Below are 26061 nucleotides of genomic sequence, written 5' to 3'. Positions count from 1 at the left end.
ATATGGAAGCTATACCTAAATCTGAACCGATTTCAACCAAATTTGGCACGCATAGCAAGAATGCTAATTCTACTCCCTGTGCAAAATTTCAACTAAATCGGAGTTAAAAATTGGCCTCTGTGGTCATATGAGTGTACATCGGCCGAAAGCTATATATGGGAGATGTATCTAAATCTGAACCGATTTCAACCAAATATGGCACGCATAGCTACAATGCTAATTCTACTCCCTGTGCAAAATTTCAACTAAATCGGAGCAAAAAATTGGCCTCTGTGGTCATATGAGTGTAAATCGGGCGAAAGCTATATATGGGAGCTATATCTAAATCTGAACCGATTTCTACCAAATTTGGCACGCTTAGCAACAATGCTAATTCTACTCCCTGTGCAAAATTTCAACCAAATTGGGGTAAAACTCTGGCTTCTGGGACCGTATTAGTCCATATCGGGCGAAAGATATATATGGGAGCTATATCTAAATCTGAACCGATTTCAATAAAATTTAGCACACTTGACTATAGTACTAATTGTTCTTCTTGTGCAAAATTTTAAGCAAATTAGGTTAAAACTCTGGCTTCTGGGGCCATATAAGTCCATATCGGGCGAAATATATATATGGGAGCTATATCTAAATCTGAACCGATTTCTTCCAAAATCAATAGGGATCTATTCTGAGCCAAAACACATACTTGTGCCAAGTTTGAAGTCGATTGGACTAAAACTGCGACCTAGACTTTGATTACAAAAATGTGTTCACGGACAGACGGACATCGCTATATCGACTCAGGAGCCCACCCTGAGCATTTTTGCCAAAGACACCATGTGTCTATCTCGTCTCCTTCTGGCTGTTGCAAACATATGCACTAACTTATAATACCCTGTTCCACAGTGTGGAGCAGGGTATAAAAATCACATTTAAAAATCATTTTGTATAGAATAGAGAAAAATTTTCCATTCAAATAAAATTAATAAAAAAAAAACTTTGAAATATTTTCTGTAGAAATAAAATTTTGACAAAATTTTCTATAGCATATCTCTTAGAAATAAAACTTTGAGAAAATTTATTATAGAATTTTGACAAAATTTTATAGAATTTTATAGAAATAAAATTTTGACAAAATTATCCATAGAAATAAAATGTTGAGAAAATTATCTATAGAAATAATTTTTTTCATAATTTTCTATAGAAATAAAATTTTGACATAAGTTTCCATAGAAATAAATTTTTTACAAAATTTTCTATAGAAATAAAATTTTGACAAACTTTTCTAGAGAAATAAAATGTTGACAAAATTTTGTAAAGGATTAAAATGGTGACAAAATTTTCTAAAGAATTAAAATATTGACAAAATTTTCTATACAAAAAAAAAACTTTTAACAAAATTTTCTATACAAAACAAAAATTTAACAAAATATTCAATACAAATAAATTGTTGAAAAAATTTTCTTTAGAAATACAATTTTGACAAAATTTTCTATAGAAATAACATTTTGAAAAAAATTTCTAAAGAACTAAACTTTTGACAAAATTTCCTTTAGTATTAAAATGTTGACAAAATTTTCTATAGAAATAAAATGTTGACAAAAAATAGAAAAAAAATTTTGACAACATTTTCTAAAGAATTACAATTACAAGAATTAAAATATTAACAAAATTTTCTATACAAAAAAATTAAAAAAAATTAATAGAACTAAAATTTTGAAAAAATGTTCTTTAGAAATACAATTTTGACAAAATTTTCTATAGAAATAACATTTTGAAAAAAATTTTCTAAAGAACTAAAACTTTGAAAAAATTTTCTTTAGTATTAAAATGTTGACAAAATTTTCTATAGAAATAAAATTTTGACAAACTTTTCTAGAGAAATAAAATTTTGACAAAATTTTCTAACGAGCTAAAATTGTAACAAAATTTTTTAAAGAATAAAAAAATATTGGCAAAATTTTTTATACAAAAAACAATTAACAAAATTTTTTATAGAAACAAAATGTTGACAAAATTTTCTTTAGTAATACAATTTTGACAAAATTTTCTATAGAAATAAAAATTTTCTAAAGAACTAAAATTTTTACAACATTTTCTTTAGTATTAAATTGACAAAATTTTCTATAGAAATAAAATGTTGACAAATTTTTCAATAGAAATAAAATTTTGACAAAATTTTCTAAGGAATTAAAATTTTTAAAAAATTTTCTATAGAAATAAAATTTGGACAAAATTGTCTATAAAAATAAATTTTGACAGAAAAGAAATTTTTGCAAAATTAAATTTCGACAAAAATAGAAATGAAATTTTGACAAAAAATTCCATAGACATAAAATTTTGACTAAATTTGTTACAAAAATGAAATTTTTACAAAATTTGTTATAAAAATCACAATTTTCCCAATTTTTCATATAAGAGAGTTTTTGACAAACAAGTTTCTATACAAAAAAATTTTAACAAAATTTTCTATACAAATAAATTTTTGAAAAAATTTTCTTTAGAAATACAATTTTGACAAAATTTTCTATAGAAATATAACATTTTGAAAAAAATTTCTAAAGAACTAAAATTTTGACAAAATTTTCTTTAGTATTAAAATGTTGACAAAATTTTCTATAGAAATAAAATGTTGACAAATTTTTCTATATAAATAAAATTTTGACAACATTTTCTAAAGAATTAAATATGTGACAACATTTTCTAAAGAATTAAAATATTAACAAAATTTTCTATACAAAATTAAAAAAAATTATAGAAATTAAATTTTGAAAAAATGTTCTTTAGAAATACAATTTTGACAAAATTTTCTATAGAAATAACATTTTGAAAAAATTTTCTAAAGAACTAAAATGTTGAAAAAATTTTCTTTAGTATTAAAATGTTGACAAAATCTTCTATATAAATAAAATTTTGACAAACTTTTCTAGAGAAATAAAATTTTGACAAAATTTTCTAACGAATTAAAATTGTGACAAAATTTTCTAAAGTAAAATTTTTACAACATTTTCTTTAGTATTAATTTTTCTATAGAAATAAAATATTGGCAAAATTTTCTAAGGAATTAACATTTTTACAAAATTTTCTATAAAAATAAAATTTTGACAAAATTTTCTATAAAAATAAAATTTTGACAAAATTTTCTATAAAAATAAATTTCGACAGAAAAGAAATTTTTGCAAAATTAAATTTCGACAAAAATAGAAATGAAATTTTGACAAAAATTTCCATAGACATAAAATTTTGACTAAATTTGTTACAAAAATGAAATTTTTACAAAATTTGTTATAAAAATCACAATTTTCCCAAATTTCTCATACAAGTGAGTTTTTGAAAAAATATAAATGAAATTTTAAACAAGTTTCTATAGAAATGAAATGTTGAGGAAATTGTTTAAATGGTAATGATATTTTCTATAGAAATAAAATTTTAACAAAATTTCCTATCGAAATTAAAATTTGACAACATTTACTATCGAAATTGGATACAATTTTCTATTTCTATATTCTATTCGATGTTTTAATTCGATTTTTTTACATTAAAAACCCAAAAATAACATTGCTGTCATTCATGGAATGACTATAAAACCCTTAAATTATTTCATCATCTTTCCCCAAGTGGATTACTTAATATCAAGTGAAACATTTAGGGAATTTTTGTGAAAAGCTAAAACAAAGTTTTGTTGAAAAGCTAAAGAAAAAAAATCTTGTATTCAACTTACCCGAATAAAACAAAATGATAAGCCATCTGTGGTGTCAACATTATTGCCACTGGAGGTACTGCTACCGGCATTGCTGTTGGGACTTAAGCTTAGACCACTGCTGCTACTGCTGCTGTTGGCTGTATCGATGCTTGATGTGGTGGTATCCATTTTTAATTGAAACAAGTCCGAAACGAGTTGGTTCACTTCAAAGGCAATCTATGGAGACGGAATCTTAAGGAGTCGCGATCGTTTAGTTGTCCGTCTGTCTGTCTGTCGCACAGACAACAAGTAAAAGTTTTAGCCAAAGAAATTTTTAATTTCACTTTTAAATTAAAAAGCACTTAACATCGATTAAAGGCAATCACTCTCAGACTCACTTTTGCATTCAAATCACAACTTTTCATTTCATTTGTGTTTTTTTCTATCACTTCGATATAAATCAATTTTGTATTTTCTATTACTTTGTTTTAATTTATATTGCACTGATTTGGTATAGATTTTATTTTTTTTTTTAACTGAGAAATTTTTATTTGAATAAACTGGAAAAACTAATACTATTTTTTATTATTTTTTTCTGAATGGCAATTTTCTCTATATCTCTCTCTTTTCCTTTTGATCCTCAAATTCGATTTTTCTTAATGCAAGATTTTAGTTTTTTCTTATCTTTTTTTTTTTAATTTACATCTTTGTAAATAATGTCAGCCTGTTAAGCGGTTAGAGATGTTTTATGAAAGTTACAAGCACGCCTTTTTTATATTTTGAAGGATGATGTTTTCAGTTCAGATTTAAGAACATATGATTCTGTAATAAAAACAAGAAAAAAAGGAAAGAAAAAATTAATTAAAATTAAAACAAAAAAAAAACATAATAATTAATTATAACCCAAATCTTGAATGATAACCATCAAGACTTTAAATCATGTTGTCGGTAAACAAAGAAATTCAAAACAACATGAATAATAACTCTTTTCACTTTATCAAAAATTCTAACAAAATTCAATTTTCTAAGCTCATAAATTTTCCTAAACATTGTAGAAAAATAACTAAATTCTTGTAAATCAAAAATGACTTCACCCGAATGGCATCACAAACATGAATGGATGGCGTATCGTAACCCACCTCTTTATTTCAAAATTCTAACCCATCCCCTCCTTTGTGAGAATCTTACCGCAAAACTTTTTCAATTAATTGAATCAATTTCATAAATAACATCACATGGGAGTTTATCTCAACATCATTCATTTACATGAAATTCTTCAATATAATTCATTTTAATCTTCTTAATCCACTGATATCTAAGACAAGCCAAATTCTAACTCGGCAATGGATCAGCCAATTTTGAAGCTCCCAAATGTGTATTTTGACTCATTAGAAGAAACATTCGTGTGAATTGGATTATTATTATTATTACATTTTTTTTTGATAAATGATTTTGTTCTTCAATAACAAATTGTTATTTTGTTCGTTCTGAGGAAATATTCAATATTTATAAAGCGTTTAAACAGAACCATAAGTGAGGAAATACTTCAATAAAAATATTAAAAAAAAATAATTAAATATTAAATAAAATTTTAACAAAATTTTTGAGAAAATTTTTATAGAAATGAAATTGTGACAAATTAAAAAAAAAAACCATTAAAATTTAGACAAATTTTTCTATACAAAACTATTTTGACAAATTTTTCTTTGAAAAAAAATTTGAGTAATTTTTCTAAACAAATAAATTTGTGAGAAAATTTTCTACAGAAATGAAATTTTTAAAATTTTTTTAGCAATAAACGTTTGACCTTTTTTTCTATAGAAATAAAATTTTTACAAAATTTTCTATAAGAATAAAATTTTGACATAATTTTGTATAGAAATAAAATTTTGACAACATTTTTTATAGAGATAAAATTTTGAAAAAAATTTCTAGAGAAATAAAATTTTGCCAAAATTTTTTATAGAGATCAATTTTCTATAGATATATAATTCTGACAAAATAATCTATATATATAATTTTGACAAAATTTTCTATAGAAATAAAAATTTGAGAAAATTTTCTATAGAAAAAATAGAAATGAAATTGTGACAAATTAAAAAAAAAAACCATTAAAATTTAGACAAATTTTTCTATACAAAACTATTTTGACAAATTTTTCTTTGAAAAAAAATTTGAGTAATTTTTCTAAACAAATAAATTTGTGAGAAAATTTTCTACAGAAATGAAATTTTTAAAATTTTTTTAGCAATAAACGTTTGACCTTTTTTTCTATAGAAATAAAATTTTTACAAAATTTTCTATAAGAATAAAATTTTGACATAATTTTGTATAGAAATAAAATTTTGACAACATTTTTTATAGAGATAAAATTTTGAAAAAAATTTCTAGAGAAATAAAATTTTGCCAAAATTTTTTATAGAGATCAATTTTCTATAGATATATAATTCTGACAAAATAATCTATATATATAATTTTGACAAAATTTTCTATAGAAATAAAAATTTGAGAAAATTTTCTATAGAAAAAATATTTTTCAAAAATTTCTATAGAAATTAACTGACAAAATTGTCTATAGAAATGAAATTCTGACAAAATTGTCCATTGGAATAAAATTTCGACAAAATTGTCTAAAGAAATACAATATTGACAAATTTTTTTATAGAAATAACAATGTTGAAAAAATTTTCTATGGAAATAAAATTCTAAGAAAATTTTCTTTACACAAATATTTTTTTCTCAATGTTTCCTATAAAAATAAAATTGAGAGATTTTCTATACAAATAAATTGTTGAGAACATTTTCTATAGAGATAAAATTGGAGAACATTTTCTATAGATATAAACTTATGACAAAATTTTCTATAGAAATAAAATTTTGATAAAATTTTCTATAGAAATAAAATTTTTAGAAAATTTTCTATAGAAATAAATTTATGACAAAATTTTCTATAGAAATGAAATTTTGACAAAATAACAATTTTGACAAAATTTTCTATAGAAATGAAATTTTGACAAAATTTTCTATAGAAATTAAATTTTGACAAAATAGTCCATAGGAATAAAATTTAGACAAAATTGTCTAAAGAAACAAAATTTTGACACATTTTCTATAGAAATTAAATTTTGACAAAATTTTCAAAGTAATAAAATGTTGACAAAATTTTCTATAGAAATAAAATTTTGAGAAAATTTTATATAGAAATAAATTTTGAGAAAATTTTCTATAGAAATAAAATTTTGATAAAATTTATAGAAATAAAATTTTTAGAAAATTTTCTTTAGAAATAAAATTATGACAAAAATTTCTATAAAAATTAAATTTTGACAAAATTGTCCATAGGAATAAAATTTCGACAAAATTGTCTAAAGAAATAAAATGTTGACACATTTTCTATAGAAATTAAATTTTGACAAAATTTTCTATAGTAATAAAAGTTTGAGAAAATGTTCTATAGAAATACAATTTTGACAAAATTTTCTATAGAAATAAAATTTTGACAAAATTTTCTATAGAAATAAATTTTGACAAAATTTTCTATAAAAATTAAATTTTGACAAAATTTTCTAGAGAAATAAAATTTTGACAAAATTTTTTTGAGAAATAAAAGCTTGAGAAAAATTTCTATAGAAATGCAATTTTGACAAAATTTTCTATGAAAATGAAATTTTGACCAAATAAACCATAGGAATAAAATTTCGACAAAAATTGTCTAAAAAAATAAAATTGTGACAAAGTTTCTATAGAAATTAATTTTGAACAAAATTTTCTATAGCAATTAAATTTTGACAAAATTTTTATAGAAATAAAATTTTGAACAAATTTTCTATAGAAATTAAATTTTGGAGAAATTTTTTATAGAAATAAAATTTTGACAAAATTTTCTATAGAAATGCAATTTTGACAAAATTTTCTATAGAAATGAAATTTTGACAAAATAGTCCATACGAAAAAAATTTCGACAAAATTATCTAATGAAATAAAATTTTCGTTTTGTTATGTTATTGTTGATTTTTTTCTTTAATCATTGTTGTTGTTTTTGATTTCAGCTTAAAACCATGCATTGACTAAATTAAACGTGTAGCTTAACCAACAGAGGAAACCTAAACGTGCGTCCATCCAACCATCTTGAAGTCTATAGGGCTTTGCCCAAATAAATTTGACAAACATTATTTTCCTCTGTTGGTTAAGCTACACTTGTAGATTAGTCAATGCATGGTTTTAAGCTGAAATCAAAAAACAACAACAATGAAATAAAATTTTGATAAATTTTCTATAGACATTAAATTTTGACAAAATTTTCTATAGAAATAAAATTTTGACAAAATTTTCTATAGAAATAAAATGTTGACAAAATTTTCTATAGAAATAAAATTTTGAGAAATTTTTTATAGAAATAAAATTATGACAACATTTTTTATACAAATGAAATTTTGACAAACTAGTCCATAGGAATAAAATATCGAGAAAATTGTCTATAGAAAAAAAATTTCGACAAAATTTTCTACAGAAATAAAATTTTGAGAAAATTTTCTATAGAAATAAAATGTTGACAAATTGTCTATAGAAATAAAATGTCGGCAACATTTTCTATAGAAGTAAAATGTTTAAAACATTTTCTATAGAAAAAAATGTTGACAAAATTGTCTATAGAAATAAAATTTTGACAAAATTTTCTATATACATATATTTTTGACAAAAATTTCTATAGAAATAAAATTTTTCGAAAATTTTCAATGGAAATAAAATTTTGAGAAAATTTTCTATGGAAATAAAATTTTGACAAAATTTTCTATAGACATAAAATTTTGAAAAAATTTTCTATAGACGTAAAAGTTTGACAAAATTTTCTATAGAAATAAAATTTTGACAAAATTTTCTATAGAAATAAAATTTTGACAAAATTTTCTATAGAAATAAAATTTTGACAAAATTTTTTATATAAATAAAATTATGACAAAATTTTTTATACAAATGAAATTTTGACAAACTAGTCCATAGGAATAAAATTTCCAGAAAATTGTCAATAGAAAAAAATTTCGACAAAATTGTCTACAGAAATAAAATTTTGAGAAAATTTTCTATAGAAATAAAATGTTGACAAATTGTCTATAGAAAAAAAATATCGACAAAATTGTCTACAGAAATAAAATTTTGAGAAAATTTTCTATAGAAATAAAATGTTGACAAATTGTCTATAGAAATAAAATTTTGACAAAATTTTCTATATACATACATTTTTGACAAAAATTTCTATAGAAATACAATTTTGCGAAAATTTTCTATGGAAATAAAATTTTGAGAAAATTTTCTATGGAAATAAAATTTGGACAAAATTTTCTATAGATATAAAATTTTTACAAAATTTTCTATAGACGTAAAAGTTTGACAAAATTTTCTATAGAAATAACATTTTGAGAAAATTTTCTATAGAAATAAAATTTTGACAAAATTTTCTATAGACATAAATTTTTGACACAAATTTCTATAGAAATACAATTTTGAGAAAATTTTCTATAGAAATACAATTTCTATAGAAAATGTATCAACATTTTTTTTCATTGTTGTTGTTTTTTATTTCAGCTTAAAACCATGCATTGACTAAACTACAAGTGTAGCTTAAACAACAGAGTAAAATAATGTTTGTCAAATTTATTTGGGCAAAGCCCTATAGACTTCAAGATGGTTGGATGGACGCACGTTTCGGTTTCCTCTTTTGGTTAAGCTACACTTGTAATTTAGTCATTGCATGATTTTAAGCTGAAATCAAAAACAACAAATATGATTAAAGTACAAACCAAGAATAGAAAACAAAACACGAAATTAAATTTTGACAAAATAAAATTTTGAGAAAATGTTCTATAGACATATAATTTTTACAAAATTGTCTATAGAAATAAAATTTCGACAAAATTGTCTATAGAAAAAAATTTCGAAAAAATTGTCTATAGAAATAAAATTTTGAGACAATTTTCTATACAAAAAAAAAAAATTTGCGAAAATTTTCTATACAAATAAAAAAAGAAAATTTTCTATACAAATACAATTTTGAGAAAATTTTCTAAAGAAATACAATTTTGACAAAATTTTCTGTAGAAATAAAATTTTGAGAAAATTTTCTATTGAAATAAAATTTTGAGAAAATTTTCTATTGAAATAAAATGCTGACAAAATTGTCTATAGAAATTAAATTTCGACAACATTTTCTATTGAAATAAAATGTTTAAAAAATTTTGACAAAATTGTCTATAGAAATAAAATTTTGACAAAATTTTCTATAGACATAAATTTTTGACACAAATTTCTATAGAAATAAAATTTTGAGAAAATTTTCTATATAAATAAAAATAAAAGAAATAAAATTATGGCAAAATTTTCTATAGAAATAAAATTTTGACAAAATTTTCTATAGAAATAAAACTTTGACAAAATGTTCTATAGACATAAATTTTTGACACAAATTTCTATAGAAATAAAATTTTGAGAAAATTTTCTATATAAATAAAAATAAAAGAAATAAAATTATGGCAAAATTTTCTATAGAAATAAAATTTTGACAAAATTTTCTATAGAAATAAAACTTTGACAAAATGTTCTATAGACATAAATTTTTGACACAAATTTCTATAGAAATAAAATTTTGAGAAAATTTTCTATGGAAACAAAATTTTCTATAGAAATAAAATTTTGAGAAAATTTTCTATGTAAATAAAACTTTGATAAAATTTTCCATAGAAAATTTTCAATAGAAATAAAATTATGACAAAATTTTTTATAGAAATGAAATTTAGGGAAAATTTTCCCCACAAATAAATTGTTGAGAGAATTTTCTATAGAAATAAAATTTCGATACAATTTACTATAGACATACAATTTGCCAAAAAAATATAAGCAGATTTGAGCATCATCCAATTCTCTTGAAAGCAAATACTTGCAGATCACTTAAAACAAATGAAGATTTCATCAACGAAATGTAAATTATATTGAAATTTATTTTGCCCAAAACTCTTTCAGAAACTTCGTATTAACGAACTGCTGATTCAGAAAATAACAATGTAAGGCACACAATATTCGTTCCAGTCCAACTTGTGGTCATATTTACTTATTTTAAAATCTTATCTGATAAAACTAATAAATAAATAAACAATACAATAAGGCCAATGAAAAAAAAAAGAGTCAACCAATATATTATTCTGTTTACATGATTAAAACAATAATTGCACAATTTATTTGTAGAACGTCACATTTTATAGAAGTACGACCCCCACCAATCGTCATTTACAACCACAAAACCAGAAATACTTCAATACTCAGTTTGTTTTGCATTAAACGCAATCTAAAAAAAAAATAAAGCAACAACCTTAATGATAAATCAAATGTAGATATACATATTCAGTGGATAGAATGTTCCAAGAATAATGGTAAACAATTAAATGAAATTAGCAATGATCAATGCTGATCTTCACATCAATCTTGGTAATTGATTTATTTTCCATAATAACTTAAAAGAATTCTTCTTGTTGATTACAAAAGGAAATTAAATAACAACGATTAGCAATGGTTAAAGAAATATTTAAGAAAAAAAAACTAATATTTTATTTAGAATTTTAGAATTATGTACGTTTGTTCCTTGATTGATAAACTTATATTCATCATACAACACTCAATATAATTTTCACATCTTACTGAAATCCAATATTTCCGGGATCTTTAAACTTAGCAATTATATTTATACGTTTTGTATTTAAAGGTTATCATTACTACCGTTTTGTTTTTTTTCCATTCTATAGAAAATGTTATTTTAATTTTATTAACTGTATTGTAAGATGGATTAAAACAAAAGATTCACAATTAAAGTTTCGTTGTCAAGGGTTACTATAAATATTATTATTAACTTCCATTGATTTCATAATTTTTTAAGTATTTATTTGTGATATGTACTCAATGGAATTTTTTTATATAACCACAAGATCAAGTACTGTTGCAATTGAAATGAATAATAAACCGCTAATAGATAAATGAATAATTTTTCAAAACATTTATTTATTATTATTTTTCATTTATTTATTTATTTTTTTTTTTTTTGCAAAAGTAGTATTAGTATTAGTATTATATTGTAATGTTTTGTTAATTAAATATTTATGCTCGTATGACGTTTCACGAAGATAATTAAAATATTTGGAAGCAGACTTTTTCAATAAATAATATCGAGGACTCGACTTTACTTAAACACAAGTTGTATTCCTTTACCTACTAGAACACCCTCATAAATAGAGATTAACTAAAAATAGAGATTAACTTCCAAACTGAATAACGAGTTGCTGAGAATTTTCATAAGTAACGAAAAATTTGTGTCACGTGCACACCTCAAATCGGTAACATATATTTTTAAGTTTATATTTCTTTATTCTCCAAAAATATATATGTACATATATGCCAGCTCATTTGTATATTTATAAGGTTAATTAATAAAGGTAAGTAAGACAATAAACCTTGAAAATGAATACAAAAGAAATGTTTTCGATATGGGAGTGTATGAATTCATATTTTTGTCAATTAACGTTTGAAGATAACTTGTCAATTTAACACTAATTTAGGTAGGTTGGGATGTTCTTTGGGTCAATAAGATAATTGTGGTTTATTAGCTTTTCTTACACAGAGAAAAAAATTGCTAAAAGTATGATATGGAACAGACTGGAAAAATTATATTTTCTTGAGCACAAATATTTATTCTTCTTAAAATATGAATGCTAGCTTTGCTTAACTTAGAAGATGCATTTCTCCGACACAAAGTTTTTTCTTTGACCAAAAGTCGATAACGCTTGCAATGAAGGTATTTTGTCTTTACAGAGAACATTTTTTTTTATTCAACCACGAGTTTTATGTATATAATTAATTTTTCAATTGTAAATAACAAAATTAATTCGAAATAAATGATATGTTTGCACTTTCAATTAATATTTTAATTGATTCAATTCAAAATTTAATTGATTTTTGTCGAAAAAAAAACAATTTAATTTGCTTCAATCAGAAAAATGATAGTACAATCACAAAATTAAGTCGAAATAAATGATATATTTGATTACAAATATTTATTTATGTCTACCGGCACTTTCAATTAATATTTTAATTGATTTTTGTCAAAAAAATCAATTTTTTAATTGAGGCAATCAATTATTTTTTGTGTTATTGTTTATTTATTTATAATTATTTTTTCTTCAGATTAAATATTTTTTTCTTTCAATTTTTTGATAATTATAATTGGTTTTCTCTTTGGATTGAATAATATGAAACTAATTATTTCCAAATTAATTTGTCCATTACATTTTTCTACATTTTTGGTTTTAGTATATAAATGAAATATTTTTTATTTAAATAAACTTTTAATTGGAAGAATTAATATTTTAATTAAAAATGTAAAATTGTTCAATCATTTTCTTAATTGCTTTTGTTTTTTAAATTTGATTAAAACATTAATTGTATCAAATAGAAAAATTCTTTGCCAATTGAAAAAAATTAGTTTTTTTTTCTATACAAATAAAATTTTTAAAAAATTTCTATAGAAATAACTTTTTGAAAAAAATTTTTATAGAAATAAAATTTTGACAGAATTTTCTATCGAAAACAAAATTTTCATAAAATATAAATAAAATTCGAACAAAATTTTCTATGCAAAAAATATTGACAAAATGGCTATAGAAATCAAAACGTTGACAAAATTTTCTATAGAAATAAAAAGTTGACAAAATTTCTGTAGAAATAAAATTTTGACAAAATATTCTATACAAATTAGAGGTGTGCACATGACACGAAATTGTCGTGACTCACGAAAATGTTCGTGACTCACCCGTGAGTCGTGAGTCTCGCGCATATATATATATATATATATATATATATATATATATATATATATATATATATATATATATATATATATATATATATATATATATATATATATATATATATATATATATATATATATATATATATATATATATATATATATATATATATATATATATATATATATATATATATATATATATATATATATATATATATAAAATTCTGAACTATTTTGGGACAAATACGAGTTTAGTAAATCTTTATTAGTTAATTTAACTAACGTATGCAAAAAACTATTTAAGTCAATGGTTAGTGAGCCGATGTATCAGGCTCACTTAGACTATTCAGTCGATTGTGATACCACATTGGTGAACTTCTCTCTTATCACTGAGTGCTGCCCGATTCCATGTTAAGCTCAATGACAAGGGACCTCCATTTTATAGCTGAGTCCGAACGGCGTTCCCCATTGCAGTGAAACCACTTAGAGAAGCTTTGAAACCCTCAGAAATGTCACCAGCATTACTGAGGTGGGATAATCGACCGCTGAAAAACTTTTTCGTGTTCGGTCGAAGCAGGAATCGAACCCACGACCTTGTGTATGCAAGGCGAGCAAGCTAACCATTGTACCACGGTGGCTCCCTTAAGTCAATGAAACTTTCTCAAAACATAATAATTCCATGAACTAACATAGATGTAAATTATCTTTATGACCCAGGAGGGTTCACTTTTTTTATGAGTGTAAGTTTAAAGCTAAAAAATATCTTTATTTTTGTCTCGAAATCAATACCAAAATCCTTAAGGAAATTTCAAAATATTTGGATATAAGTAATCTTCGTTTTGAGTGTACGATACCACAGTAACCAAAGACCTTTCAAACATATTATGGAGGGATTTTATTATTGACCATAACAACCTAAACTGTATTTCAAATATTATCATTAATTATCAATCACTTAAAAAAAATTAGCCAAGCGTATCACGCTTCAAACCTATCAAAAAAAGCATCCATTTTTGATATTTTCCTAATTTCCAAAATTATGTAGAGAAACTTTGATCAATATTGACACATATCAAAAATGTCTCATATTGAGATGTATAACACTTCATTGAAATTTAACATAAAATTTCTCAAGACCACACCTTGATAGTTTTTATAAGAAGGAAGCCATGAACTAAACTGAAGATAAAGAAAAAAAATCATGCTACAACTGATGAAACGAAATCCAAATGGTTACAGATTTCCAAAGAAGAGAATTGAACCCTCACTATTTTGGCAACACAAAGAAAAGAAAATTGGTCTTTCTTAAAAGAATATTATATTTTGGCCCTTAATATTGCGTCTTTAAATATTATTAATAATTTTCATCATATCCCAAAAACTCCTAACGTTTCCATGGAATAAAAACTTCAAATACCAAAAAAATATCTACTCTACCTTCTTCCTATGACTCAATATTTTCTGATTGAGGAAGGCCTGTCACAAATTCAATATTTTTTTATTTATTTAACATTGTAAGTATGAGATTTTTATCATGGAATTTTGCCCTTTATCTTTATATGGCCTATGTACAGGTAAAACTTTATAGCCAGACAAATGTTTCTATGTACTTAAAGTTGATAAGATTCCATTGTTTAGGGTTTCATTGAAGTTTTGTGTTTTTTTTTTTTTTTTTTTTTTTTGAGCGGCAAATTATTTAGTAGAGATCTTTCACTACCCTGGATCTATACGAGTATATTACACAATTTTTCTAGGTGAATCATCATTCATGGCATGAACATAGTTTGCAATTAGTGTTTGGACATTTTTTTTCTACTTCGAATAGGATTAGATAAGATAAATATGGGTTAATTGCGACATTCTATATAATGATAAAATATGGATTTTATGATATTTTATTGTAGTTGATTTATTTTGTGAAAATATTCTGACAATAAAAATGTTCCATATTTTATGTAATTGTAGTCTGTTTTGAATTTTAACGATTTCAAACACTATTATCGACTTTTAATAAAACAGAAATTTGTAATGAATATCTAGGAAATCTTTACAAATTTCTTTACTTTTACCTTAAATTTGTTTAGATTTTTTTCTATTTTCATATTATGTTTTTTTTTATTACTATTTTGCGGTTAGGGAAATAGCTAAGGACTACTGGGATGACTGGTTGATTGTTGGAGTGTTGCTGTTTGGCATTGTTAATGGTAATAAATAGTTTGTGATTGTAAACAGGTTTCGATTTTCACACGCTTATTTCGTTACTCTTTTGTTTTAAACATTTTCTAATATATATATTTTTTTTTTTTGCTGTTCATCTATTAATGCCACATTTAAGCCGCAGTTTGTTGTTAGTGTTTTCCGTGAGACTGCCAGAGAAAAGTAACCAAAATAACAAAAACTACAAGCAATTTGGATTATGTACTTTTGCCGGTCGAGTGTGAAGGGTTTTAAGAAGACAAAAATACAATGGCCATAAAAAACCATTTACTTCATAGAGTATTTGGATTTGTATGGTCTTTGTTTCGTTTCGTTTCGTTTTTTTTTTTTGTTAATTTCAAATTGATTTTAAAGGTTAAGTATTCTTTGGTTTGCGGTTTAGAGATTGCTTTAAAATGAAAGTGTTTTTATACAAATGAGCATATGATTTGTTTTTCTGGGGAGCTGAATTTAAACATTAGAAAAAAAACAGTTGCAAGTAATATTGTGAAAGTGCTTATAATGCTACCACAATTCAATGATATCCTAGCAAAAATAACATTACTTGAAACAAAAACAAGTAAGGAAAGTCTAAAGTCGGGCGGTGCCGACTATATTATACCCTGCACCACTTTGTACATCAAATTTTCGATACCATATCACATCCGTCAAATTGGTTGGGGGCTATATATAAAGGTTTGTCCCAAATACATACATTTAAATATCACTTGATCTGGACAGAATTTGATAGATTTCTACAAAATCAATAGACTCAAAATTGAAGTCGGCTAATGCACTAGGGTGGGACACAATGTTAGTAAAAAAAAATATGGGATACGTTTAAATCTGAAGCAATTTTAAGGAAACTTCGCAAAAGTTTATTTATGATTTATTGCTCGATATATATGTATTAGAAGTTTAGGAAAATTAGAACAATTTTTACAACTTTTCGACTAAGCAGTGGCGATTTTACAAGGAAAATTTTGGTATTTTGACCATTTTTGTCGAAATCAGAAAAACATATATATGGGAGCTATATCTAAATCTGAACCGATTTCAACCAAATTTGGCACGCATAGCAACCATGCTTATTCTACTCCCTGTGCAAAATTTCAACTAAGTCGGAGTTAAAAATTGGCCTCTGTGTCATATGAGTGTAAATCGGGCGAAAGCTATATATGGGAGCTATATCTAACTCTGAACCGATTTCAACCAAATTTGGCACGCATAGCACCAATGCTAATTCTACTCCCTGTGCTAAATTTCAACTAAATCGGAGTTAAAAATTGGCCTCTGTGGTCATATGAGTGTAAATCGGGCGAATGCGATATATATTGGAGCTATATCTAACTCTGAACCGATTTCAACCAAATTTTGCACGCATAGCTACAATACTAATTCTACTCCCTGTGCAAAACTTCAACTAAATCGGACCAAAAAATTGGCCTCTGTGGTCATATGAGTGTAAATCGGGCGAAAGCTATATATGGGAGCTATATCTAAATCTAAACCGATTTCAACAAAATTTGACACGCATAGCTACAATGCTAATTCTACTCCCTGTGCAAAATTTCAACCAAATTGGGGTAAAACTCTGGCTTCTGGGACCGTATTAGTCCATATCGGGCGAAAGATATATATGGGAGCTATATCTAAATCTGGACCAATTTCAATAAAATTTGGCACACTTGACTATAGTACTAATTGTTCTTCTTGTGCAAAATTTTAAGTAAATTAGGGTAAAACTCTGGCTTCTTGGGCCATATAAGTTCATATCGGGCGAAATATATATATGGGAGCTATATCTAAATCTGAACCGATTTCTTCCAAAATCAATAGGGATCTATTCTGAGCCAAAACACATACTTGTGCCAAATTTGAAGTCGATTGGACAAAAAATGCGACCAAGACTTTGATTACAAAAATGTGTTCACGGACAGACGGACAGACGGACATCGCTATATCGACTCAAGATCCCACCCTGAGCATTTTTGCCAAAGACACCATGTGTCTATCTCGTCTCCTTCTGGGTGTTGCAAACATATGCACTAACTTATAATACCCTGTTCCACAGTGTGGAGCAGGGTATAAATACCCACCCTACGGGAAATTGGTGCAAATTGCCACTGGCGGACCTATCACAGAACTGGTACCGGTTCTCCAATTTTTTAATAGTCGTAATTTATTGATTTCCGTACTCGCTTGATATTAAAATCTTATTGGATCTACACATTTGCTGAAATAATATTATCAAAATAACCTATTGTTCGACATACTTCAAAAGTTTTTTTTATTTTGGGTGTAATTCGGATGCCCAAAATGAAAGAGTTTTCTAAGAGTTTGTCCGAAACTGGTTCCTGAGGACCTGTCTATGGGGTTCTCCTGCTAAATTGTTCCAGGCCGTGTCTTTTGGAATGAGTCCAAGACGTGTCCTAAAGTGTACCCCGTCAATGACAAACTCATGTTAATGCCATGCGTCCCTTCCATATGTTTTGATCAGAACTGGGACTGGTCCATACACACCAGGAACTAGTCCTGTACCGGACCTGTGGTTGATCCATTTCCCGTAGTGCGCCGACAGTAGTAGAAAATTTTATATTTTGAAGAAAAAAATTGTAGCTGAAAATTGTTAAACAGTCATTAGCGCTATACGAAGACAGACAGTGGTAACGTTGTGCGACTTTAGTCGTATTTTCCAACCTTTTTGGTATCATTCGAATTTTTACCTATGCGACTTAAGTCGCACACAAAGCAATTGTCACTGCACAGTGCTTCGAATGCGGCTAAAAATATGTGCCCGATTTTTTATTCAAATTTTTTGTTTTTAATAGTCTATGATATCGAACTTCGAATACAAAAAAAATTTTTGCTATAATTGACTATAACTATAAAAAAAAAAATATTTAAATTTTAAGTTTTTTTTTGGTCGAAAATGGGATTGAATTACGTGAATGGTGCAAAACAACTAATGATCCGATTTTAGCCAAGTTTAATATTTTGTGTAGGTGTTGGTGGTGGATTTTGAGCTAAAAAATTTAATTGAAAGCAAATTAAAATTTTGACCATTTTTGGAATTTTTCTACCCAAAAAGGGATAATTTCCAAAGGATGCCAAGAAAATTATATTTCTCAATTTTGTTTATACACTATTTTTTAGGTTGATTGTAGAGTTTTTATACCCTGCGCCACACTGCGGAACAGGGTATTATAAGTTAGTGCATATGTTTATTATTGAAAATAAAATGTTGCTATTTTTGATTAGAAAAATTTTCAAAATATTTTTACTTTTGGACTATATTTTTTGGCAACAAAAACCCCTCATTTATAGCAACGAAGGATGTAGAGAAAAAAGTCTGTTGTAAAACTGATGCTAAAATGAAATAATATCTATTGCAAACATTTTATTTTGTTTTAGTTTATTCTTAAAATTTTGTAAGAAATTTTACCCAGCCCAACGATTTTTTTCTTCATTCCAATTATGTCACAAAAATATATGAACTAAATGGCAGTAAAATTTCAATGACATACAAATTAGTTCAATTCTAACTAAAACAAAAGAAGTTTTTCGTACACTTCTCAAAAATAGTAAGAATGAACTACAGCGTGGTTAAAATGGGAATGATCTGGCGCCTAAGATTTTTTCTTTATTTTTGGTTAATTTTTGCTTTTCGAGAAAGATGCATTTCGCAAATGGTAGTTAAAAATCCAAAAATGTTTTGAAAAATTTTCGTTAACTTAGACTCTCAAAATTTGGGATACAATTTAGTTCAATTTTCGCACGAGGTAGTTCAGTTTTACATTTTTTTTTAGTTTACTTTCTTCTGTGTGAAGGAGTTTTTGTATTGTATTCCGTATTGGGTTAATTTTATTATGTTTGAGTTTCTGATTTTACTTTATGTTTGTTGTTAACTATCATCCATAAAAATAAAATTCTGTAAACTTTAGAAATTAACGTTATTTATTGAATTTTATACCCTCCACCATAGGATGGGGGGTATATTAACTTTGTCATTCCGTTTGTAACACATCGAAATATTGCTCTAAGACCCCATAAAGTCGATCTAAGCATGTCCGTCCGTCCGCCCGTCTGTTGAAATCACGCTAACTTCCGAACGAAACAAGCTATCGCCTTGAAACTTGGCATAAGTAGTTGTTATTGATGTAGGTTAGGTTAGGTTATGTGGCAGCCCGATGTATCAGGCTAACTTAGACTATTCAGTCCATTGTGATACCACAATGGTGAACTTCTCTCTTATCACTGAGTGCTGCCCGATTCCATGTTAAGCTCAATGACAAGGGACCTCCTTTTATAGCCGAGTCCGAACGGCGTTCCACATTACAGTGAAACCACTTAGAGACCTTTGAAACCCTCAGAAATGTCACCAGCATTACTGAGGTGGGATAATCCACCGCGGAAAAACTTTTTGGTGTTCGGTCGTAGCAGGAATCGAACCCACGACCTTGTGTATGCAAGGCGGGCATGCTAACCATTGCACCACGGTGGCTCCCGTGTTATTGATGTAGGTCGGATGGTATTGCAAATGGGCCATATCGGTCCACTTTTACGTATAGCGCCCATATAACCGACCCGCAGATTTGGCTTGCATATTTCATCCGAAATTTGGTACATGGTGTTGGTATATGGTCTGTAACAACCATGCAAAAATTGGTCCACATCGGTCCATAATTATATCTTATATAGCCCCCATATAAACCGATCCCCAGATTTGGCTTGCGGAGCCTCTTGGAGAAGCAAAATTCATCCGATCCGGTTCAAATGTGGAACGTGGTGTTATTATATGGTCTTTAACATACATGCAAAAATTGGTCCACATCGGTTCACAATTATATATAGTGGTATATAACCAATCTCCAATCACACAAACATTTTTCCATAGCAGTTCATAATCATGGTTGCCACTCGAGCCAAAAATAATCTACCAAAATTGTATTTCTATAGAAAATTTTGTTAAAATTTCATTTCTATAGAAAATTTTGTTAAAATTTTATTTCTACAGAAAATTTTGTGAAAATTTTATTTCTATAGAAAATTTTGTGAAAATTTTATTTCTATAGAAAATTTTGTTAAAATTTTATTTCTATAGAAAATTTTGTTAAAATTGTATTTCTATAGAAAATTTTGTTAAAATTTCATTTCTATAGAAAAATTTGTCAAAATTTTAATTCTATAGAAAATTTTGTTAAAATTTAATTTCTATAGAAAATTTTGTCAAAAATTTATTTGTATAGAAAATTTTGTTAAAATTTCATTTCTATAGAAAATTTTGTTAAAATCTCATTTCTATAGAAAATTTTGTCAAAATTTTATTTCTAATTTTAATATATTGTGGTGTTAGTTGTATATAGCCAATCTCCAATCACACAAAAATTGGTCCATAGCAGTTCATAATCATGGTTGCCACTCGAGCCAAAAATAAACTACCAAAATGTTATTTCTATAGAAAATTTTGTTAAAATTTAATTTCTATAGAAAAATTTGTCAAAACTTTAATTCTATATAAAATTTTGTGAAAATTTTTATTTCCATAAAAAATTTTGTCAAAATTCTATTTTTATAGAAAATTTTGTTAAAATTTTATTTCTAGAGAAAATTTTGTTAATATTTTATTTCTATAGAAAATTTTGTCAAAATTTTATTTCTATAGAAAATTTTGTTAAAATTTCATTTCTATAGAAAAATTTGTCAAAATTTCATTTCTATAGAAAATTTTGTTAAAATTTTATTTCTATAGAAAATTATGTCAAAACTTTATTTCTATAGAAAATTTTGTTAAAATTTTATTTCTATAGAAAATTTTGTGAAAATTTTATTTCCATAGAAAATTTTGTTAAAATTTCATTTCTATAGAAAATTTTGTCAAACTGAATTATAAACGTATTTAATTGGTATTTTTTGATGGACAACATATGTACTTACAATTTAGAAGACGGTGTTAGGAGGTTTTAAGATACCTTGCCATCGGCAAGCGTTACCGCAACTCAAGTATGTCGATTGTGGATGGCAGAGTTTAGAAGAAGTTTCTACGCAATCCATGGTGGAGGGTACATAAGCTTCGGCCTGGCCGAACTTACGGCCGTATATACTATTTTGATTTTTTTTTTAATTTTAACACATTTGCCATCTTTAGTGTTACTTTGAGGACTTATAATATATTATTATAATAGTACCAAAATTTTATTTTTTAATTTATTAATAAAATTGACTATGGAAATTTTCGTTTCTTTTTTTCTGAGGGGTTATGTTCTCGGTTACCACAGTTGATAGAGTTCTATATAGAATTCTTGATGTTTTAGTAGATTTTGCAAAATATTCCTCTCTAACTAAGAGGTACATCAATTTTATAAATACAATTTGACCAACTTGACCTACATTTCAATAAAAATAAAATTTTGGACATTTTTTTCTATACACTCAAAAAAAAGTGGACTCACTATTTCACTAAAGCCAATCTAACTATATTTTACTTCATGAAATTAGTATATTTGGAGAAAGTTTCATTTACTCTAATAATTTTTTGCGAACGTTAGTTAAATGAACTAAAAGACGGGAAAAATTATACACAAATTAAGCATAAAGAATTACTAAATTCGTATTTCTCATAAAATAATTCATTTTTTCTTCAAATTTGTAAATTTTACTACAAAATGAACTTCGTATGTCACTAAAGACATTCTTGCAATTTTGAACTCCAATTTTTTCCCTCGAACTATAAAATTTTCTTTAAAAAGTGAAAAAAATTATTTATGTCTACTAAAATTTTTTGGAATTTGTCGAAAAATATTTACTTATTTTTGTGATATCGGTGTGATGCCAGCGCTTGTAATACTGTTTAGTTGAAAATTTCTAAAACTATTCAAAATTTTCTAAAATTAATCAAAAGATTTCTTCCTGGTGGGCTCACTGTTTTGTTCAGTGTAGAAATAAAATTTGCACAAAATTTTTGCAAAATTGTATATAAACATAAAATGTTGACAAAATTTTCTATAGAAATGAAATTTTGACAAAATTTTCTATAGAAATAAAATGTTGACAACATTTTTTATAGAAATACAATTTTGACTAAATTGTCTATAGAAATGGAATTTTGACAAAATTTTCTATAGAAATACAATTTTGACAAAATTTTCTATGGAAATAAAATTTTGAAAAAAAATCTATAGAATTAAATGTTAACAAAATTTTCTATAAAAAATAAAATTTTGATAATATTTCCTATAGAAATAATTTTTTACAATTTTCTAAAATTTTGACAAAATTTTCTATAGAAATAAAATTTTGACAAAATTTTCTATAGAAATGAAATTTTTGCAAAATTTTCTATAGAAATAAATTTTGACAAAATTTCTATTTTATAGAAATACCATTTTGACTAAATTGTCTATAGAAATGGAATTTTGACAAAATTTTCTATAGAAATACAATTTTGACAAAATTTTCTATGGAAATAAAATTTTGAAAAAAAATCTATAGAATTAAATGTTAACAAAATTCTCTATAAAAAAATAAAATTTTGATAATATTTCCTATAGAAATATTTTTTTACAATTTTCTAAAATTTTGACAAAATTTTCTATAGAAATAAAATTTTGACAAAATTTTCTATAGAAATGAAATTTTTAGCAAAATTTTCTATAGAAATAAATTTTGACAAAATTTTCTATGGAAATAAATGTTGACAAATTTTTCTCAAGAAATAAAATTTTGAAAAAAATTTCTATAGAATTAAATGTTAACAAAATTTTCTATAAAAAATAAAATTTTGATAATATTTGCTATAGAAATATGTTTTTTGTGTTTTTTTTTTACAATTTTCTATTGAAATAAAATTTTGTTAAAATTTTCTATAGAAATAAAATTTTGCAATTTTCTTTTGTTTGGTAATATTGTTTTTTTTTTTTTTTTTTTTTTTTTTGTGTTTGGTAAAATTGTCTCCAAATTTTTGGTTCGAGTAGCAACCGTGGTTATGTTAAACACAATTGTCACACATATGGTATCCTCATTTATTATCTCATCTTATTTAACCCTGGAAAGCCATCCTTATTTTTTTGTACACTAACGTCATCCATCGTCATTTTGACTACGGCATATTTCTAATTTGCATAATTTGCATCGTGAGCAAAAATGATAACAACAATTGAGTTTATTTTCTTATTCAATTTGTTTTTAATTAGTATAAAACAAAAATTCATTAAATAGTTCAATTAGTCTAACTTAAATTTATAATTTCCCAATCGTCTAAAATACATTTTAGATCGAAAATGAAATTACGCGTCGTCATTTTGGCGAAGGATGCCAGGGTTAAATTTCTTAGATATGTGAAAAATTATTTTCCTAAAACAAATTTCTGACGAAAATAAGAACTAATTTATTTTAAATCTAATATTTACCTTTATTCAACTGTCTTCAACTGCCTCAGTTATCCACTACAGTCTGTGATTTATTATGGTTGTTGCTGCTAACGTTTTGTTGTAATCCAATTATTGAATATGACGTTTGTTTACCAATTGTAAGGGGTCTACCGTACACTTCACTCACCCACAATAATGAGAAAATTTCTACAAAAAAAAATCACAATATATATTTCTTTTATGTATTATTTTTTTATTGTTTATATAAAAATAGAATAGAATATACACGGTTCGTTTTAACGAATTCGAGGTTCTTTATATTCATTCATTTATTCATATCAAATCTTCCTCCCCGTCATTTGTTATTATCAACACGGGTTATTAAAACTTCATCACACAACAACAACAAGAGAGTCCACAAACTCACTCGAACTCATTAGAAGGTGTACTATACCACTTGTTGTTTGTATTATTATAATTTGTTATTATACTCGTTTGTTGTTGTTGTTGTTGCTGGTGGTGGTGGTGATGTTACTGTATTTTCGTGGTTGCACTAAAGCAAAAGACCAACAACACTATTATCTTCCGGTAAAAAAGGTATGAAGGTTTGGCGGCAGTTCCGTCGTATAAAAAAACACTCACACAAATTCATATGTAGTCACAGAAAACAAAAACATTCACACATACGCATACATCAATATTAATAGTTTGCTGATCATATATAGCTAGTATGAGTGAATGATGAGTAGAGAGGGCTAGCCAAAGAGATATCAAGTAGTTTGAATAATAAGTTCACTTGTTGTTATTGTTGTTTGGTTTTTTGATTCTGTACATGTACACTGAGTATGTGTGTTACACAAAAATTATGCATAAACTCTATAATGTTGTGGTTGTTTCGTTTGTTCAAGTTAAACTAGAGTATCTCTATCATGTATGGCTTTGGTTTGTGTTTTTATTTTAATATTAACTTTTATCTTTTGCTATATGATTTTTAGTTTACTTTTTGTTATCTTTTGTTTTAATGCACCATTTTTCTCATACACAAACACATTCGCATAAAGACTACACATTGGTGTTATATTGTAACCATTTTTTAGGTTGATTTGTTTGGTCATATGTCACATTAACTCTTCTTCTTTGACATTTCAGTTATTTTTGGGTTTGGCTATTTTTTTGTTTTGCGTTTTTATTTTACACAATAGTGTACCAGTTTGGATAGTTTAATATTCGATATGATCCACTATTGTTTATTTCTATTGAAAATTGTGCGCTAAAAACTTTCAGGTCACACAAATAACGTACATATATTCTCAGAGATATAAAATCAAAACCACTGTTTCCTCACCATTAACTTACTTGAATAAGTAGAAGAGTCAATTTGTCTTCTCAAGTTTTTTTCTTCTACTTCCACTTCTTAATAAACACCGTTTTCCGTCGCGATTATTTGTTGTTTTTTTGTTTTTGTTTTTATTTATCTGGTTTATTAATGAACATTTTCTCTTTTTTCCCATATATTAATGTATGTATTTTCTTTTGTTTTTCTTTTTCTACTACAAAAAAATTATATTTGCTTTTATTTCAATGTTCCGTATATCACGTTCACACGTGTCGAATGTCGTTTTTAAACTAAACACATTAGCTGTATATTGCCAAGTTGTTTGTGGCTGTTGTTGAGAAATATGGCTTAAATTACACCAGAGAGCGAGCCATAAGGCCCCCCATCAATGAACACCACATTATCTATTGTGGAGAGTTGTTGTAAGCAGAGAGAGAGAGAGAGAGAGAGAGATAATAATAATAACAGAGTTCAACAATACTTTGTTGTAGAGTTTCATTTAAACCACTTGTGGCTGCTACTGTTAACAATGAGTGTACGAATTTACTGTGGAGCACAGACCATAGACCATTAGTTGTCGTTGCTGTGGAGCTTATACAACAGGTAATGTTAGGACGGAGGGGTCTATGTTAAATAACTCTTAACAGTC

The 26061-nt window shown here is 25.6% G+C and overlaps 1 protein-coding gene across 2 annotated transcripts in view; it reads right to left on the bottom strand.

Moving 5' to 3' along the window:
* The window catches only part of Rhp (GTP-Rho-binding protein rhophilin), a 282866-nt gene extending 257159 nt beyond the window's left edge, over positions 1 to 25707 (bottom strand). The window contains exons 1-3 of one of the 2 annotated variants that reach the window (XM_075302608.1): positions 25422 to 25707; positions 24116 to 24283; positions 3704 to 4486 (exon numbers count right to left, since the gene is read on the bottom strand). In XM_075302608.1, coding sequence (XP_075158723.1) covers positions 3704 to 3853 — 150 coding nt within the window. In that variant the 5' untranslated portion in view covers positions 3854 to 4486; positions 24116 to 24283; positions 25422 to 25707. The remainder of the gene's footprint in view (positions 1 to 3703; positions 4487 to 24115; positions 24284 to 25421) is intronic. The other variant, XM_075302607.1, reaches the window with a different exon arrangement.
* Between the last annotated feature and the right edge of the window lie 354 nt (positions 25708 to 26061).

The sequence above is a fragment of the Haematobia irritans genome, chromosome 3 (assembly GCF_050003625.1).
Source record: "Haematobia irritans isolate KBUSLIRL chromosome 3, ASM5000362v1, whole genome shotgun sequence".
Taxonomy (NCBI): Eukaryota; Metazoa; Arthropoda; class Insecta; order Diptera; family Muscidae; genus Haematobia; species Haematobia irritans.
The sequence above is the reverse complement of the archived record's forward strand: the minus strand, read 5'-3'. Positions and strand labels throughout refer to the sequence as shown.